General features: G+C 46.7%; 1 protein-coding gene across 1 annotated transcript; it reads left to right on the top strand.

Annotated features, from left to right (window-relative positions):
* The first annotated feature begins 5204 nt into the window (after positions 1-5204).
* Positions 5205-13617, top strand: LOC115315798. Its single transcript, XM_029975105.2, has 4 exons — positions 5205-5256; positions 9140-9258; positions 9350-9469; positions 13582-13617. The coding sequence occupies exons 1-4, from the start codon at positions 5205-5207 to the stop codon at positions 13615-13617; spliced, it is 327 nt and encodes a 108-aa protein (XP_029830965.2).
* Positions 13618-17720: the final 4103 nt, after the last annotated feature.

The following is a 17720-nucleotide window of genomic DNA, read 5'->3' as shown; positions in this document are numbered from 1 at the left end:
GAAGTCCATCTCATATACGAATTTGACGCGGTCAAGTGTGGCGTTAAAGGGACACTGACAGGGTATTTATGCTCGCCGAGGTTTTTAGTTGTAGGTGACATATGAGAGCTCAACTACCCAGAACAGAATTTGCGGCTCGAAATTTGGTTTCTTTCCGCCCGAAAACCGCCGATCAAGAACTGGCCGGTTCGAGTCTCGCTCACTCTCTTTTTCGCGGTCACGGGACGTTTTCTAACGTATCGATGCGACCACCAAGTTTAATCAAAGTCGTGGGTCACTGAAGGCACACACTCAATATTAAAAATGGAAAAAAATATGAAACCCATTTTTTGTGGTTTCTAAAAAGCTGTAAATACGTTGATTGAAAAAAAAAGTTCCACAGACAACCGGAAGCTTTCTGTGCGTTCGCCGTTTCGCGTATCGTGGGACTCGCGGGGACGGCGATGGCAGCGGACGACGGGCGTGGGACCTCTATTTCAGAACTGTCGTTCGTGGTACCGGCGAAATCTGTCTACCGTTAAAAGAGAAATTTGGGACTGATCAAAGGAATTGGTATTCATCCCGTACGACACGCCCGGCCACCAAGCCTATTTGCAAGAAGACGTCGCCGAGCCGTCGCTCCCTTCTCGTGGCTGAAGACATCACTCGCGCAAACGTCAAGCACGACGTGTCTACTTCGAGTTGAATATGCACGCGTACGATTTGTTTACTAGGTGCGAATGTCCCCAAATCGTGGTGCTTCCCGACTTCGACCCGGGAGTGCCTTTGCTAGAGAAAAATCGACAGCAAACTTTCCAACTTACAGTTTAGCGGCTGAACTATTACTACAGAAGGAGATCCTCCTGAAAAGAGATGCGCCAGTAGATCAGTGTCAAAGACGTCCGCTTCGAACGCGGCAGGACTGGGTTCGATCCCCCGTGAAACTTTTATTTATTTTTTTTTCAATCATTTTTCGATGTTTACATACCTTTTTTTTTTTTTTGCAATCATCACTGAAGAAACAAACAAAAAATAAAAAACAAAAGTTGTGGACGATACTTCGCTGAACTAAATGGTATGGGATTTCCGTTTTGACACCTGCGAACTCAATGTAATCACTTTCCACAAAATGCAAGGAGCATATAAATCAGGTAGCGTCCGCTTTTCGAGGAGCCCGTATATGTTCTATAGGAATTGCAGCGAGCCATTGGTCCCGATCCCGTTCATCTTTCGGAAACTCTGTCGCACAATGCCCCTTTTTTTCGGATGCAGGACATGTGAGCCAGCTCTTCACGCAACATCTTGGGTGTATTCTTTTCGGAGCCGATCATGGAAATTCACCACGGGCACTCACTACTCATCTCCAACTGCTCAATGTACGAAACAACTCATCTTGAGTACAGAACAACGAGCGGAACAAACATAGCTGCAAAAGAATCGCACGCCGCATGTCGTGTCGTCTGCTACGGAGAAAAAAAAAAAACGCACGGTCGGGTGTAGCCACGTGACTTCCGCCACTCACTCTCTTCCGTCCACTTGTCCGACCTCCGTCGGGTTTCGGTTTCGGTTTCGAGCAGCCGCGTCTTTTGGCTTTATTAAAAAAATACGCTACTCTGTTGCAAAATATTAATTGGGTAGTCCTCTGACACCATAATGAAGCGCCTGGCAAAAAATGGAAAAACAAATTTGGGGGGGTGTCAGCGTCCCTTTAATGGGAGCCCGGGGAGACCGAGTGGCGTACAGGTCATGTGAACGGCCAAATTGTCGCCCCTCCCGATCCCCCCCCCCCCCCCCTCTCAGCTCCCTTCTCGCTCTTTGTCTAGCAGGTGTATTGTGAGCGGCGCCCCTTGGCGCTTCTGGTCCGGTGTCGGAGTCGGACGGGCATGGGAGCAAGTGTGCGGGACTCGCCTGCGGCGGGGCGAACGGGGGTCGGCTCCAGATGCCTCGCTCTGCCGGCCGCGTGTGGCTTCTTGCCCCCAGGGGCCCTGCCTTCGCGGTTCCGTCATGGGGGAAGGTTTTTCGGGGCTGGGGACACCGCTGTGTTCCGCCTGTCGTAAATCTTAACTTCAAATATAATTGCTGTTGCCGTCCCTTTTTGGGGCATTTGTGTTGTTATGTTGTCCTTTCTGTCGTCCCCTCTCATGTACTGCTTTCTCTTCTCCCTCTCCGAGTGAGAATCTCGGCCACCATGTAAACCTATTCACTTTTATGTCACGCTTGAAGAAGGAGGGTCCCCCTCCGAAACGCCCGATTAAACTATCCAAGTTTGTTTGGACCTCGGCGGCTGTTTTTTACTTATATGCGAACGCCGCGGCTCCCCACAACTTGAAGATGTCATTTATATATATATATATATATATATATATATATATATATTTAGGATAACTGAATGCAATTTTTACACGTTATAGTGATTAACCTGCGTTCTTTATTAATGTGGTGTTAGTTTTGATATACAAAGTGTTCAGCGGTAAACAAAAACAAACATGGCCAAACGTCCGGATTAGTAGATTGCTTCTGGTTGACCATGGTTTTTGCACATTTTTGAGGACCCGCAATGGGGAGTAGCGCGTACTTTAAAAGTTTCAATGCCGAGGAAACACTTCGCACGTTCACAATTTTACTTACACTGGATTCACTCGGCTTCCTGATCCCCTTGATGAAAATAATTACCGATTACTCCTGAAAGAAATAACGAATGTCTCCAGGCATCGTGGGCGCATCTTAAACTACTACCTATTCGAGTCACCTTGCCCATATACATGTAAACCAATTAGGATATAAAAGTCGTTCAACTACTTTGTGAACGGAAAGCCTCGTCAATGGGCCCCCAAGAGCTGAAGATACGCACCAAGCTACCCTACGGGGGCGACGAGTCGAGTCTTGGCCCTAGCGAACAGTCTAACGAAAGTGTTTATTACGCTTTCCTCGATGCGACGCGAGTTTCTGTAGTGCAATATTTTCTGATGCTTTGACTCGCTTGCCTAAAAATTTTAGTTTTCTTTCCAAGCGTTTTGTGTTACCTTGCTTTCTACGTGCTCCAATGGCCAGGTTGCCTGCCACCTGTCGCTATACGGGGAGATAGTCGGTCGAGTTGCATCAGCCTCTCGTTTCTTACGTAGCGCCATCTGTCAGTAGTATATAGAAGTAGTCGAGCACCGTCTTTTTAGCTGCGATCATCTAAACTCGGCGACCCTGGTGGCGTCACTCTTTTCATGGAAATTATAAAATTTCACTTTTGATTCTTTTTTTCGTGCTGGTGCGCATCGGCCACTCAAAAGCAAGGTACTGGCATTATTAGAGCGTAGCTCTCAAATATTTGCTCGCTAGCGATCCAAAAGCCGTCGAGCAATTATATATTGCGGGTCGCTAGACTGGTTCTTGTTGGACCAGTCATGCGCCCCTCTTTCGCCACGTCAACACGCTCCCGCCCATACCCACGCGGAGAAAGAGCCGGGGCATGTGTCTAAAGGAAGGTGGCTGATTGGTCCGACGGTCACGTAGCTTCCGCCGTAGTCTCAGCTTATTGGTGAACAGAGTGTAGATCAGCCAATGAGTGTGTGCTGCCACCCACCCATGAGGGAGCCCTGTTGTAGCCGGAACATTCGATTATATTTTTTTAATTAACCATAATATTTTTGCATCTCGATTTTGTGTCTAGTGATTTACGTTATACGTCATCCCCCAAAATTAAGGTCTAAGTTAACAGTACGATAAACAACTTTCAACATACAATGAAAGTATTAAAAAAATAGCGTTGTCGGCATTGCGCATGCGCCGAACGCTACGTGCGATTTGCACGTTGCGTGTGCTATATTAGCGTATGCTATTTTTCAGTTGTTGCGTGCGAGCTCAGAGTCTTTGCGCTCCTTTAAGAAGGATTGGTGATGAAGAAGTTGGCTAAAAACAAGAATAGCACAGTTAAAAAATTGCGGCTCTGTCCTGACCGTGACTCCGGCCGCTTTGGCGGCGTCGAGAGCGCGACATAGGCAGCATCCTCGTGACTGCGCTTTAAGGCAGGCCGACATTGCACTATACGTGAGTTGCGCGTCTCAGACGGTTCGCAAGACTCGGCAAGGTGAGCAACGATCGCCGGCAAGTTGCTGCTTGCGACGCGAGAACGTTTCTCGGCGAAGGCGGCGAAAGTCAGTACACGATACCCCTCATTCAGAGGCAACGCAAGCGGACACGATCGGTCTACCGCTCCCGTCGCATTCTTATATCTAAACAAATTTAATACGTTACTCTGAATCAAAGAGCTTGGATTTTTTTATTAAAATGATTTAGTGTATCTTGGTGGCGTTGCGACCGCGAGACACTTGGGCTTTTGCGTCGCAGTGGAGAAACTCTATTCTAAAACACTCTTGCGAAGAGTGTGCTAACCCAAGCGCTAAAGTTAGCTCTAGCCTACGCTAAAATTGCGTACGTTATTCTAAAACTACCTATTATAGAGTAGTCCCGGACTAAATATTATATTTTTAGGAAGGTGAAGGATAGAGAAAAAGGGGGGAGGGGGGTGGAGGGGTCGCGGTGTGCTACCGCCTCGGGTGCCGCGTACCTTAGTGACGGCGCTGGTTCCAAGTTCCAACGAATAAAGAAATCTCGGCCCATACATCGTCCACTTCGGTCCGCAGAACTGCTGCGAATGCGGAGTTTCCTTCCAGACGGGTTTACTCACTCGCGACGCGTTTTTTTCTCCTCTCTTTGACTTACACATTGCATAAGAAAGTTTTGGCAAAAGCTTCAAACTTGGTGTTGCCGCACCGTGAAACAACGTACTGAGTGCCGCTAGCAATACCTATGATTTAAAATAAAATACCTTACGGAATCGACCGAGATAATTATGCACAAATTTGACTGAAGCCAAGCTGAGCGGGCAATATTTTTTTTTTGGATCACGCTTAAACGCTTCTCTATTTTGGGCCAACAAGAGAGAGGAACGAAAAACGCGAAGACACCTTCGATGTTACCATAAACTGTTCAACGTGCAGCGACTGTACTAGAAACACTGATGCAACAGCCTACCCAACTGTGCTAACTTTGCAATTTGTTACACAGGTTCACGCATAGACACGCACACACACCGACACAAAACAATACCACCTGTACCAATGCTACCAATACTTTAAACGGAAATTGTAAATTATTGACCGAATATTTGTTTTTCTACTGATTTTCTTACTGTTGATATCGTTTTTCCCTCTTCAGAACGAGATACAGAGGATATGGCTCGACTCGCTTGCGTATTTCTGCTCTTTGTGCTGGCCTATCAGTGTGGTAAATACTTTATTTTCTTCCTTTGTTTGGGTGTTCTTGGAAACATGTCAGCGTAGACAAAATTTATCTCGATTTTCACTTCGCACATTCCTTAAACACAAGTACGCGACTCTTCGCTTTTAGGGAGAAATACACTCCGTGGCCCTGTTTAAGAAATATATATCTAGAAATGTGTTTTTATTTTACGAAACGTTGCATGAAAAATAGACAAATTATACTTGATGGTATTGGCTCGTCGTGCGCAGTGTTGCGCTCAGCCGGTAGGGACGCGACAGTTGAATCTCCTGCCCATAGTCTGAACAGAAACCGCAATACAATGAGTACACCGGAGGGAAGAGAACGACGTTTGGCTGGGGTTATATAAAGAATCCTTCATAGAAGACAAGCAGTGCTACTGAATTTCGACGTAGTCCAAAGGCCTGTCCATACGGGACACATCAAATAGCATAAAGCAACACTTCACCGTCATATCAATTGAAAGTTACTGTTCGGCTGTCCGTTTTATAGCGTAGCTCTTAGGCGCTTGTTTCGTGCTTGAGCGACGGCGTCGGCGTCGGTTTGGGTGTAACCGCGCGTTGCATTATAGGACGTTTCCCGTAATCACGTCACACGTGACGTCACGTGTAACGTCACGACGGTTACCCTTGTGAGGTTTTTAAGGGTTACCATCACGAGGCTTACAAGGCTTACCAGTGATCTCTATGTCTATACGCTGGATCGCGCTTGAACAGCTCCGCCTATAGACGGGAATACGGCTACGGTCGGCCATCTTGTTATAGAGTTATATTATCTCTAGCCATCATAGTAATATGGCGGACAACGCAATGGCGGCTGCGGCGGCAGGCTGCCACAAAATAGCCGTGGATCTAGTACACTGTACCGTGGGTGATATTTCGTGCCTGATTGAAGTTGTTCGACGAAGCAGATTCTTGAAACACGGCGTGAATGGTAGGCTCATCTTTGAGGACCCGGCAAAAGTTCTACCAAAGCGCAACACCGGGGGAAAGCAGCGCAGCACGCATTGACAGCAGACACCGTACCGGCGTCTGCTTTTGACGCTTCTTTCGATGCGAATTTCCATGCGTGCTGTGCTGCATTTCCTCGGTGCCGTGATTTCGTGAAACTTTCACCGGCTCCTCAAAGATCCGGCTACCGTTCATGCCGGGTTTCAAAAATATGTTTTGTCAAACAATTTTAATCAAGCACGAATTATCACCCACGCTATTCTGATATCAGCCTGCCACCACAACTGCCACAACGCTGTGTGCCATGGATGGATGATACTGGCTGCAGCAGCTGTACCTTGGCTAGAGGTATAACTCTACCAAAAAGATTGCCGCCAGTGGGTTCATTCGCGGAGCGGGCAAACGCGATCCAGCAATATCACACCAAGCGTTCGGCGCATGCGTTACGCCGCCATAACTTTAGTTCGCAGGAGACAAGCAGCAGTGCAAGACAAGGCTCGTGCTGTCTCGCGCTGACCACGCCCAGAGCTCCAGCGAGGTTGTCGCACATTTCAGAAAGACTAAAGTTCGCTCGATTCATTGCGGCAGCGGTGGCGTGGCCAAACAGGCTGGTGAGATCGGTCTGTTGTTATAGAGATCAGTGAGGCTTAACCTCACTAGGGTCACAAGGGTCACGAGGGTTACACTCACAAGAGTCTCGGAGTGTTACCCTCACGAGGGTTACGAGGACTACCCTCACGAAGGCCACGAGGGTTACCCTCACGAAAGTCACGTAGGTTGCCTTCCCGAGGATCACGAGGGCTACCATCGTGACCCTCGTGAGGGTCACGAGGGTAATGTCACGACGTTACCGTCACGTGTGACGTCACGTATGACATAATTATCGGAAACGCGTAATGTATGACATCACGTGACGTTACGTGTGACGTCGCATGACGTTACGTGTGACGTCATGCGCAACGTTAATATTGCCGCTAAATTTGGCGGGGAAATTTTTCCCCTAATCCTGGCGGAAAATGTTTCCGCTAAACTTACCCTTGTGACGTCACGTCTGACGGCACCTGTGACGTGGCACGCGACCAGGTGCTTGGCGACCTGTGTCCTGCCGGGGATAGTCCCTCTTTTTATTATGTTTCTGTCGGCGCGATAATAGCTTCGGTTGACTGAAAAGTGTCCCACTGTATACGTTCAGGAGAGTTCCGCGTCGTTAATGTGAGAAACACTTTGTGCGGCCGACCTATTTTTCCTACACCAAACAAGAAGTTCCCACGTAATTTGGGATCCCATGTTTACCGCAGACGTACCAGCCGACGCTGCCGACACTGGCTGGAAGCATGAGTATGGAATGCTCTCCACCAGGGATAGGTTGTAACATTATGGCGTTACCGCGACAGGCATCTTCCCCACTGTACTTGGCCAGGGACAAATAAGCATGTTTTCACCACTTGCGTAGTCGCGTGTACGTTCGTCACTCTTGTGTCTAAACTGTTTGAGATGTGCACCCATTTCCAAAGGTGTACACACAATCGCTTTGAGAAACTGGTTGTGGTACTAGTACGCCGAGTCCTGTGGAAGTACAGATGTAGGGCCAAGATTCAGCGTCCCCGTTTGATACCCATGTTCCCAATACTTCCCATGTTGCACGAGTAGATATTGGACTACTGAGAGAATGAACTGTGGACTCTTGGAGAGCAGGAATTCCTGCGACGATGGCAACATAGGTTTTTCATAGTGAGTAGAGCTGGGTCATACTAGGGACGCCCCGCATCCACGTTTAGATAAGCATAATGTAGAATCTCTCGGTGTGGCCTGCGCGCCAGTCAGTTTGTAAATATGTAAATGAACGTTTCTTACAGCAATTAAAATAAAGATTTGAGTGAGTTCTGAGTGTCGCCGCGACGACACAGCTACGTGCGTTGCCCTTTCAGTTACGAAGAGTCGCGAATTCATGTCTGGCGTGCCTAATTAAAATACTTGAATACATCCTTAGCTGGAAATTGTGATTGGAGGGTATTTGTTAAGCTCATTGCCTCCACTAAGAGAATATTTGTGGCTTGTGGTTGGTCACAAAAGCTGTCAATCATCACACCAAAGTCACTGAAACAATTTCAGCCAAAGGCGTTCCCTTATTTTCGCCCCATTCTCACCACATAATGACCAAGTTCTACATAAACGGCTCTGGTTCCGGATTGCTTTAAAAATACATATTCAGACTGCCGGCGAATACCGTGGTGTATTGAAATGAACGTAATCTCTTTGTAATGCACCATTGATTTAAAAATAAATTCGAGCAATGATCTCAAAACTTCAAGTAAAAAAAAAAAAAAAAACAAAAAAAACATGGTTGCATAACGATGGCGCACTTAGTACCGACGGATGTCCTCAGCATGTCGTCTGCTTTCTTTACCTGCTCGGCTGCATCTTTCACGCTGCTTCCGATGCATCCATCAATTCGCGCGCCAAAGCACCCCGCCACTCGACTCGGTCGTTTGCATCGCCGTCCACCGTTGACCCTGGGAAGTTTTTAGGCTCTATCCTTTACAGAAAGGGATATACGCCCTGCAATTTTACGAAATCAAATCCACGGGAGAAATAGGCCTTCGATGAAAGGTCTATATTGCTACGCGCAGTCGCCGATTTTTACGGCCGACTCTAGAACGAGGATAGAGTCAAAAAAAAAAAAAATAAAAAAGCCGGAGACAACGGACGAAAAAGTGGATAGCAAGCAAGCCTTTTCGGCGTTTCAAACACGATATATTTGCTACCGTCGTCAAATACCTATGCAGATTGGAAATGTGCTTAGTATACCACTCGATTCAGCCGATAATGTTCTCACCCACTGATTATGATTGACTACCGTGGTTCTGAGGCGTAATTCTTATTAAATGCACAAGACAGCTTTACCATTGTTGTTCCAGCTGACGTGGTAAACGGTGCGGTGAAAGCGGAAGACCTTCCAAGCTTCGTGGGGAATAAAGGAGAATTCTTTGAAAAATTGAAGGAGCTTTGTTACCACCATCACTACACGAGGGATATTGTGAGTATAAAAAACAACAATTTAAGAAACACTAAACATTCGATTTCATATATTGTGTCCTTTGTAAGCTAAAGAACATTTTTCTTTCTAGCTTTCAGTTCACTTATCTCACTGCTCCGTTTTCTGCTACCTCGGTCCTGTCTTGAGACATGGTGGAGGGTCTTCTTTACTACAGCTAACAAACAGAGAACCATGCAGCAATGTTGGCGGGGTGAGTCAGAAGCCCAAACTTCATTTCTTTTATGCCCTACCATTAAATCCAGAATTTTAATCACGGCCATGAAACTTTGGGGTTCCATCTGGTCACCCTGAAGCGAAGTTCGTCTTAATGTCTATGTCGTATGCCACGGAAAGTGTAAAGTTAATTGGAACGAAAATAAACTCGGCGTCTTCATATCTTAGCTGAGACATGCACCATCATTTTTGTCAAGTACTACACGAAGCATGCCCCTCTTGCTATAGCGCATTTGTCGCTGCTTGCGAATGCCTAAATTCCTACTAGAAACGGATATGCTTGATTTACCTTGATCCTACGGGTGAAGTCGGTATCCCAGAACACGTTGGATTTGCTAGCTTCCCCACACTTCTGCGGCTTTTTTGAAAACTTTCCGTGACATCAAATCACGCGAGACTGTCATGTGATATTGTCACGCGATTACTCACACTTTTCCAACTCTTGGCTTGCCGCCCTGCAAGAACCTGCAGTGCATTCCTATTGTAAATTGCCCTATGCGGTCTGTCCTTTGCAATAATAACAAACAATGGCTCAAATAGCGCGTGGCAAAGTCGCCGGGCGGGAAGCCAGACGCCGAGGAAGACGGAACTGAGCTCCAATGTTCTTTCTTCCCAGCGCGTGAGAGATGAGGAGCCTTTCTTCACGTAGCACCTCTTATGAGTCTGTATTGTTGTGGCAAAATCAATAAACAAAAAAAAAAAAAGTTGTAGCGACGTGACGGATTCGCTTTCAGAAGTCTCTTCTCGGCGCGATGGTTGAGTGTATATGGTTTGAAATTTTTGTGTCTTGGGTTCGATTCTCGTCAGGTGATGTTCGGGATTGCTTTCTCTCCTATCAACATTTCTTTGCATCTTTGTTGTCATTTCAGGAGATAATAATTATAAAAAATAGGCGATTTAATCTCAGGAGAAAGTTAATTTCTCCTGAATTTCGTCCATCATGTTTTTGTGGCGGTTTCGATAGCTTTTATTCCCGCCTTCTACGGTGATCCAAGCCCCTGAACAGATTCCGTGTAAACGTTTTAAAGCATGTGCTTAAAATAGCAATTACTCTCCTGCTGGGTTTGCCAAGCATTTTGAGGTACAGTTCGTCTCGCAGGGGTTTTACAAACATGAATTGCTTATATCCACATCTGTCTGAGGTTAGCGAGTGTAGATGGTATGTTTAAAGGTATTTTCGTCAAAACACGATGAAGAGTCAAATGATTGACTGCAGTGGGCCAAACGGAATGCCGGAGGGAAGTACGTGAAAATGCAACGTCCCAGAGCCCTTTTGCCGTCACATGCCTTTCGATCCTTTACCAAAATAACTCACGGAGTCATAGCATACATAAATATTCAAGTAATGTCAAAAGTTACTATAGAAGTAGAACCAAGGCAAGCGATTGAAAGGCTGAAAAGTGGGCACATCGGTTATTCAGCCCCACGTTCCGGTTGAAAGCATTTTTTTTTCCAAAATGCAAAAAAAAAGTAACTTTTTTTTTTTTGGGGGGGGGGGGGGGGGGAGGGTTGTTTTCAACGTTAGGAGGGTTTGTTGTTTGAGTGACTGTTATCATGGATTTGAAAGGAGGTCGTCTGGGTCAGTTTTGGTTGGTATGAAAGGAAGGGAGGTAGCATGTGTCATTGGTTCAGTTTGAGCTGTCGTTGATGGAGTGGAGAGGAGGTGTTTCGACCTTTGCAGAGGAGGGTTGTGGTGTATGTATAAGAGCGGAGGTGTTCAAATAAACTAGAAGCTGTGTTTGAGACTTGTTGTTGTTTTGTCCGTTTTTTTTATTTTTCCGTGTCTCCGGTTTACGATGGAAGTTCTTCACCATCTCGCCTGTGCTTTTACCCTTTCTCTGCAAGAAAAAACACGTTTCTTTGTTTGTTTTTTTCTTTCTTCTTGTGTAAAACTGGTCAAGATATTAGAGGATAAAAAGTCAGCCATGCGCGTTACGTCATTTTTTTAACTATTTTTGTTCACGCTGCGCCCTTGCAAAGCTCGGCGAAAGACTCTGCACGCACCTCACCTGGCCACCCCACCGTGTCCTTCGCATCATTAAGTTCGTCTGCTATGGTCAGCGTAACCATTGCAACGAAGTGTCAGCTGAGTGAATTCACACATTAAGGTACAGTCTGAAGCCAGAAACAGCTGACACCATAATGCGAATACCGACTGCTGAATTTAACCTGGCAACGCTAGTTGAATTCGGACGCGTCGGTGCGGCGGTCGACGCTGGGAGCGGGAAGGGGTCGTCTGGATAACCCCTGACGGTTCCAACGAGGCTTGGCGGAAGCTCGAACCTGAGATTACGTACTTTTAGAAGACTGCATTCTATACTCCGTTCGCAATTAAGCTGAGACTGTAGCCGAAAGTACAAGTGAGAGGTAGACCCCGCTCCTGGCTTTGATACATGCATTTATAGCGCGAGTGTTCCTTCTCCGGAAGAAGGCTTCAAAGCAGCGACCTCGAGCTCTCGTGGTTGTGGTATTGCCTACCGTCTCAGCTTAAGGGTGTACGGAATATAGAGGTACTACACTCTTATCGCGGGAGCTCATGCCCTTTCGTCGAAGCATTCCCGCTTTCCACAGCGTTCGATCTACTAAATCTTTATTTTACGGAATCTTATATTCCGGTCACCCTCAAGTTGACGCTAGAAGGTCCGCCCTCAGTGTGAGCTTTATGCCCTTGCTAAAGCAAGTATGAATGCGCAGGCCCGCGCAACCAAAGAACTGCGAAAGCCACCGAGCTTATGCTGAAGGCGGAGCTTCTCGTCTCCGCTTAAGGGTGAACAAATTATAGTTGATCGAACGCTAGAGCTCTGCTGGACCCGCTCTCGACTGTGTACGATCTGCTAAAACTCTCTAAGTAAAACGTACACCGCGGAAAGCAGCGGGCGCGGGCTTAATTCATACTATGAAGTGACGAGACGAGTTTCTTCTATAGCAAACAGAGCTCTAGAGTAAGGTCTCCTAAAGGCTCTGTTATACTCCGACGTCGAGCGTAGCAAACACTGCGTAGCGCAGAGCACACAGCTACTGATTGGCCACAGATATCGAGTTCCAGCTCGCCGGCTAATCAAAGGTCTACAATTTGGGCTACGCTGCGTGCGCTGAGCTCAACAACGGAGAATATCAGAGCCTTGAATTCCCTCATTTTTAATTTCTTTTTTTTTTCGGAGTGGAGCGAAACGAAACGATTGGTGAACGTGCGTAAGGCGGTCTGCTTGAAGGTCTAGTTTAAGACCCTAGGCTTTGCTTGAGCATCTGTTTATAGGGCAACGGTCGGAAATTCATAGTATCATGATACCAGGAATACATCCGAATATGTATTTTAATGAAGATATAGAAAATAGAGATGGACACATTGTACCGCGACGCAGAAATACAAATATAAAACGTAGTAGAAGAATACTCTCCAAATTGATATGTATCAGGAAACTGTCCAACCTTAAACTTACGAGTTGCTAGCCCGCAAAAATTAGGAGACAACTGCATATGGTACGGATTCGGTGACGTGACAGAAATCTTAACCTCGCCCGCATTGAAATAAATTTAGCATTAAAAAGGTGCATTCGCATCATGGGTAAGCAATTAACCTATGGGCGACTGCTCGAATTAGCAGATTAGAGCTTCTTTTATAAACAATGTACGCTCAGAACGATTCCAAGACATAACACGATAATTGCCAAAAAGGAAGTAGGATTTTCCGGAAGAAAGACGGTAGGTTAGACTTAGAGGAAGACTTGGCCGATGGTAATAGTAGGAGCAAATTAAACTTAAGAAATTTAGCGGATATTTTGGCAGGCAGACGATTTGGACCACGCAATTGGCGTAAAGCCAGCGATGCCCGAGTTGTCTTAGTACGCCTAAAAATATCAATAATATATTAAAGGAGTGGCTCGTTCTGCATCGAATAATTCAGCAAAAAATGAACATGAAATACAGAGATCAAACCTCCCCGTGAGAGGATATAAATTATGCACAAACAAAAAAAGTAAGAAGCTAAGCATTACATTTGTCTGTCCAGCTTAGAATTAAAGCCGGTCATTGTGAACATAAACGTGAATAATTAAGTTGTGCAAGTTAAATCGATGCATTGTTTTTCAGATATGCATCCGAGGAGTATGCGCCTACGAGTCATGAAGCAGTCAAGTATCCAGGCCGATGCCAAATACTTCAACGAAAAACTCGGTTTTTGTAATATGATAAAAAAACAGAACTGTAGCCAAAAAAGATTTTCTTACAATTTCTTACAAAACGAGGTGATAATTATCATGCCACGCATCATTTTTAATGTGATAGCATTCTGTAGCTACGTCATCCGGTTTTCGCGATACGATCTTTGATCTTGAAGCGCTGTGCCTATGAGCGGCGCGCGCGTGAGCCGCCATATGCGGAGGCGCCTCGTGGCGGCGCTGCTTTCCGCATAGGCAGCACATCCGTATTCGCAGGCGCTGCGCGTCGTTCTACAGGTCGTCCTCGAGGTCGTCCTTGAGATCGGCCCAGAGGTCGTCCCAGAGGTCGTTTCAGTCATCGTCCTTGAGATCGCCCGAGAGGTTGTCCTAGATGTCGTACTAGACGTCGTCCTTGACGCCGTGCTAGACGTTGTCCTTGATGTCGTCCTAGACGGCGTCCTTCAGGTGGTCTTAAAGGTCGTCCTTGAGATCGCCCTAGAGGTTCTCCACGACGTCTTCCTGGACGTCGTTCTACAGGACAACGTCGAGGATGACAAGCCTAGACAAGCGGTAGTATGCACACATTCACATTTTCACCCAAGCTAAGAGGCAATTATCGGTTTCAGTTGAGCTAGCTGGTGCATGGTGTACGATGGTGGTGAAACAGCTTAAACTAGAGCCACTAAATGAGCAGCGCTTAGAGTATCGGCACTCCCTTCCCCGACCACTCTACCTCTGCATTGATGAGGCCGCCACAATCTTGGTGCTTGTGCACAGCAGACGCAACTGCCGATTTTCGTGATTGAAAAGTGCGGCTTCCTTAGCATTACATTCGGTGTGAGGAAGCTCCTGTAATATTTCTTTGCTTTGTCACGAGCTGTTAAAACATTTGAGGAGGACAGAAATACGTTTTCTGGGATTTCAGACAAAGCTTTAGAAAATTGGCAGCCATGATTTTAAGCCACAATATGGACAAGTACCCTTACTCTGAAGCGTAGTTTTTGGTGGCACTAGATTCAACATTAAAGGATTACAGATAGACAGGACAAGAAAGGCACACGAGGTTGCAATGATGGTCGGCAAACAGCTTGATCATTAAGCGATCACACAGAGACGAAAGCTTAAACCTTGTTGTCGGCTTGCCTTGCTGCATACCCGACCCGGAGGAATAACACAGAGCCAACGGTTTCAACAACAAGCAACTACATCTAATGGGAGATGGACGAGACGATTAACATGGTTACCAGAGGCGCCTGAGTCCAGGCAGCGATTCCCCGTGCGCCGTCTGTGATCTGCCTTATCAAGGCGGCGCATCCGATGCGCGCATGGCTTGCGTGACGTCGCCGCACGCGAGATAAGTTCGGCACCTTTGCCTCGCAGACGGGCAACTGGGCTGGGAAGCAGCCAGGGTGCCGACAACCTTTACACAAAGGCGAAGCAATCGCTCAATTTCCAAGTGGCGCACTACAGTCACGCTGACGTCAATGATTCAATCCTAAACCAGCCGTAAAATAAAGTGTTCAGTCAAAATTTGCATTGTTGTATTCACAGTGAGCTGCGTCGTGAGCCTCATGACAAATGCTACTGCAATTCATAGACAACCAACAATTGTGGTTTTCGCAGCCACTTTTTGTACACCTTAGAAACAATGACGTGTCGTGATGTTTCGGATGGGGGGGGGGGGGGGGGGGGGCGTTTTTATAGAGTCCAAGAGTAGGTACGCAAAACGATGAGGTAGAAGCAAGTTCAAACTGACCGAGGCGAGCAAGCTAGCCAGCCGAACGGTGCAGTCTGCCAATACCGGAATTACCCTGATTAAGAGCCATGTATACAGAAAGTTTGGTCAATGGAAGGCGCGGGCAGAGCCAGGGCGTGCAAGAGACGTAGAAAGTGGGCTTGACATGCTTTCTTGGCCAACAAGAAGCATAAAAGAATATCCTAGCGGTGGTATAGGGAGAAACTGTTTCAATCAAATGTATATATTGGTATATGGTGTTAATAAGCACGTAAAGGTGGTAGCCCTCCATGGTTGAGAATAGAGAGCTCGTGATGTTTCGATCATGATCATGCAGAAAGATGTAAGAAAGAAATGTGCCGCTCGACTCTGTTTTGCTCGGACAGAGTGCGACCACTTGGACGGCCGCTTGGACGGCAGATTCCCGGCCCTCGGCGCTTGGCGTACGGATTATGTCGATCGTTCCGCTAGCAGCACTCTTCCACCGCGATTTTTTAATGACCGTGATCGAAACATCACGTTCACGATATTTTCAGTCACCGAGAGTTTCTCCGGCGGACTTATTAGGCTTGCTTTTCGCGACCACCGCCACGGTATTCTTTCCGGCTTCTAGCTGGCCACATTCCAACTTGTAAAGACGCTCTGTGACCCGCCCAGCCCGCTTTCGGCCAATGCGCCTCCTCATTTGTCTCCTATACTTCCCAACGAATGGCCAAACTCTCTACATATACTGCTCTGCCCGATCGTAAATGCAGTAGTTGTTTCTATATGTACTATATGCTTATTCGTAACGACTACGATTACTCCATGGCCTTAGATATACAACAAACTGGCGACGAGGTGTCAAACTAGTGCACAAAATTTAAGGGCGAAAACGAGCTGGTGTACATTGCACATGGTTGAAAAAATCTCGAGACTGCGGGTAAACGACACAACACTAAAAAGTCTGTTGAGAGTTTTTAGTGTTGTGTCGTTTACCCACGGTCTCCACGTTTTTTCAACCATGTGTCAAAATTGATCAGATCTATCAAGGCTTCTTTCTTTCTCCCTGCGTTTTTGGCGTATTTACCACACAGTTAAATTTTTAATACCCTTATTCGTGCAAATGGTTCCTCCTCTGTCTATCGCCTTTATTCGTGTAGGGGTTTTAGCCGCCGGAGGTGAATAAAACCGAGTAACTGCTAACGCCCTAAAAACAATATGGCGGCCATCAGCATGCGACAGGCGATATAATTAAAACGCTTGGCGATCCGTACGCGGCTTCTAGCCGGAGCGAGAGCATACGGCTCGCACGCGCATTTGGTGTCTACTGTAGGCGCAAAAAACTTTCCAAAGATCTCTATTTCAAAGCGCCAGCACCGCAAGTAATACGAGTAAGGCCGAAACCGCTGGAGGCTGAGCAGCCAAGATTGTCGCCGGAGCCTCGCTAGGCCTGCTTAATGCCGGTCGGATTTTCATGGCATAAGAAGCGTTTATAAAAAAAGTGATAGCTTTACAAACACTGGCATGCTGTCTTTATTGAACACAACGCCCACTTTCCGTAAGCGACAACGAATCGCTCCGACACCCTCTGTCGACAGCGGCTAGGAGGTATCGCACTCGCGCTTCGTGTGGCTCTCGATCAACTAATGCCCGTGCGCGTATTTCGAAATCCTACCCATTACAGGGGGGTGGAGCTAAGGAAAAAACAAAAAGAAACAAAACAAATGCATGTCAGCTCCTATTGGTCCAGGTGACTATAACGTCACTGGCTGTTTCCTTTAGCGGCAGCAGCCCTTTCTATTTATGTTTTGTTTTAATTACAAATTTGCTGTAATAGGCACTTGCGCGGGGTGCAAGAATGGTTAAAATAGTTGGCGATGCATTTAATTAGGAACAAAACTCGTTGCGCTAGCGTTAAATAACGTCCAAAGATGCGATTGCACTGCCCAGACGACACGGACCGACGTGTTTACGCTGATGTGCGCGCGGGTTTTATCTCGCACACTTCCAAAGGTTTGTGGTTTCTAGTTCATGTCATTGTGTTTTTATAGTCTTGAGCATCTCCGTGCAATGAAAGACGTCGTACTCAAGAATGCCAGTGCCAGTTTGATGTAGGCGATACTGTTTGTATTGTACGCCGAACTAGTGAAGCCTTTAAGCCTAGCTGGAGAAAAGACGATAGACTTGTTTGCATTTATAACGTTAAATGTCGTGTTCGAAAGGTACGCACAATGCCAGACCAACTGAACCAGTCCCACAAAAACAGTTGTTTAGACTGGTGCTGGGCAGCGAGTAGCGCACATCCGGGAAACTGCCTATGATAGCAGCCAACCTCGCTCAACTCCGAGACATAT

The sequence above is a fragment of the Ixodes scapularis genome, unplaced genomic scaffold, assembly GCF_016920785.2.
Source record: "Ixodes scapularis isolate PalLabHiFi unplaced genomic scaffold, ASM1692078v2 PGA_scaffold8__174_contigs__length_109621045, whole genome shotgun sequence".
Lineage (NCBI taxonomy): Eukaryota > Metazoa > Arthropoda > Arachnida > Ixodida > Ixodidae > Ixodes > Ixodes scapularis.
The sequence above is the reverse complement of the archived record's forward strand: the minus strand, read 5'-3'. Positions and strand labels throughout refer to the sequence as shown.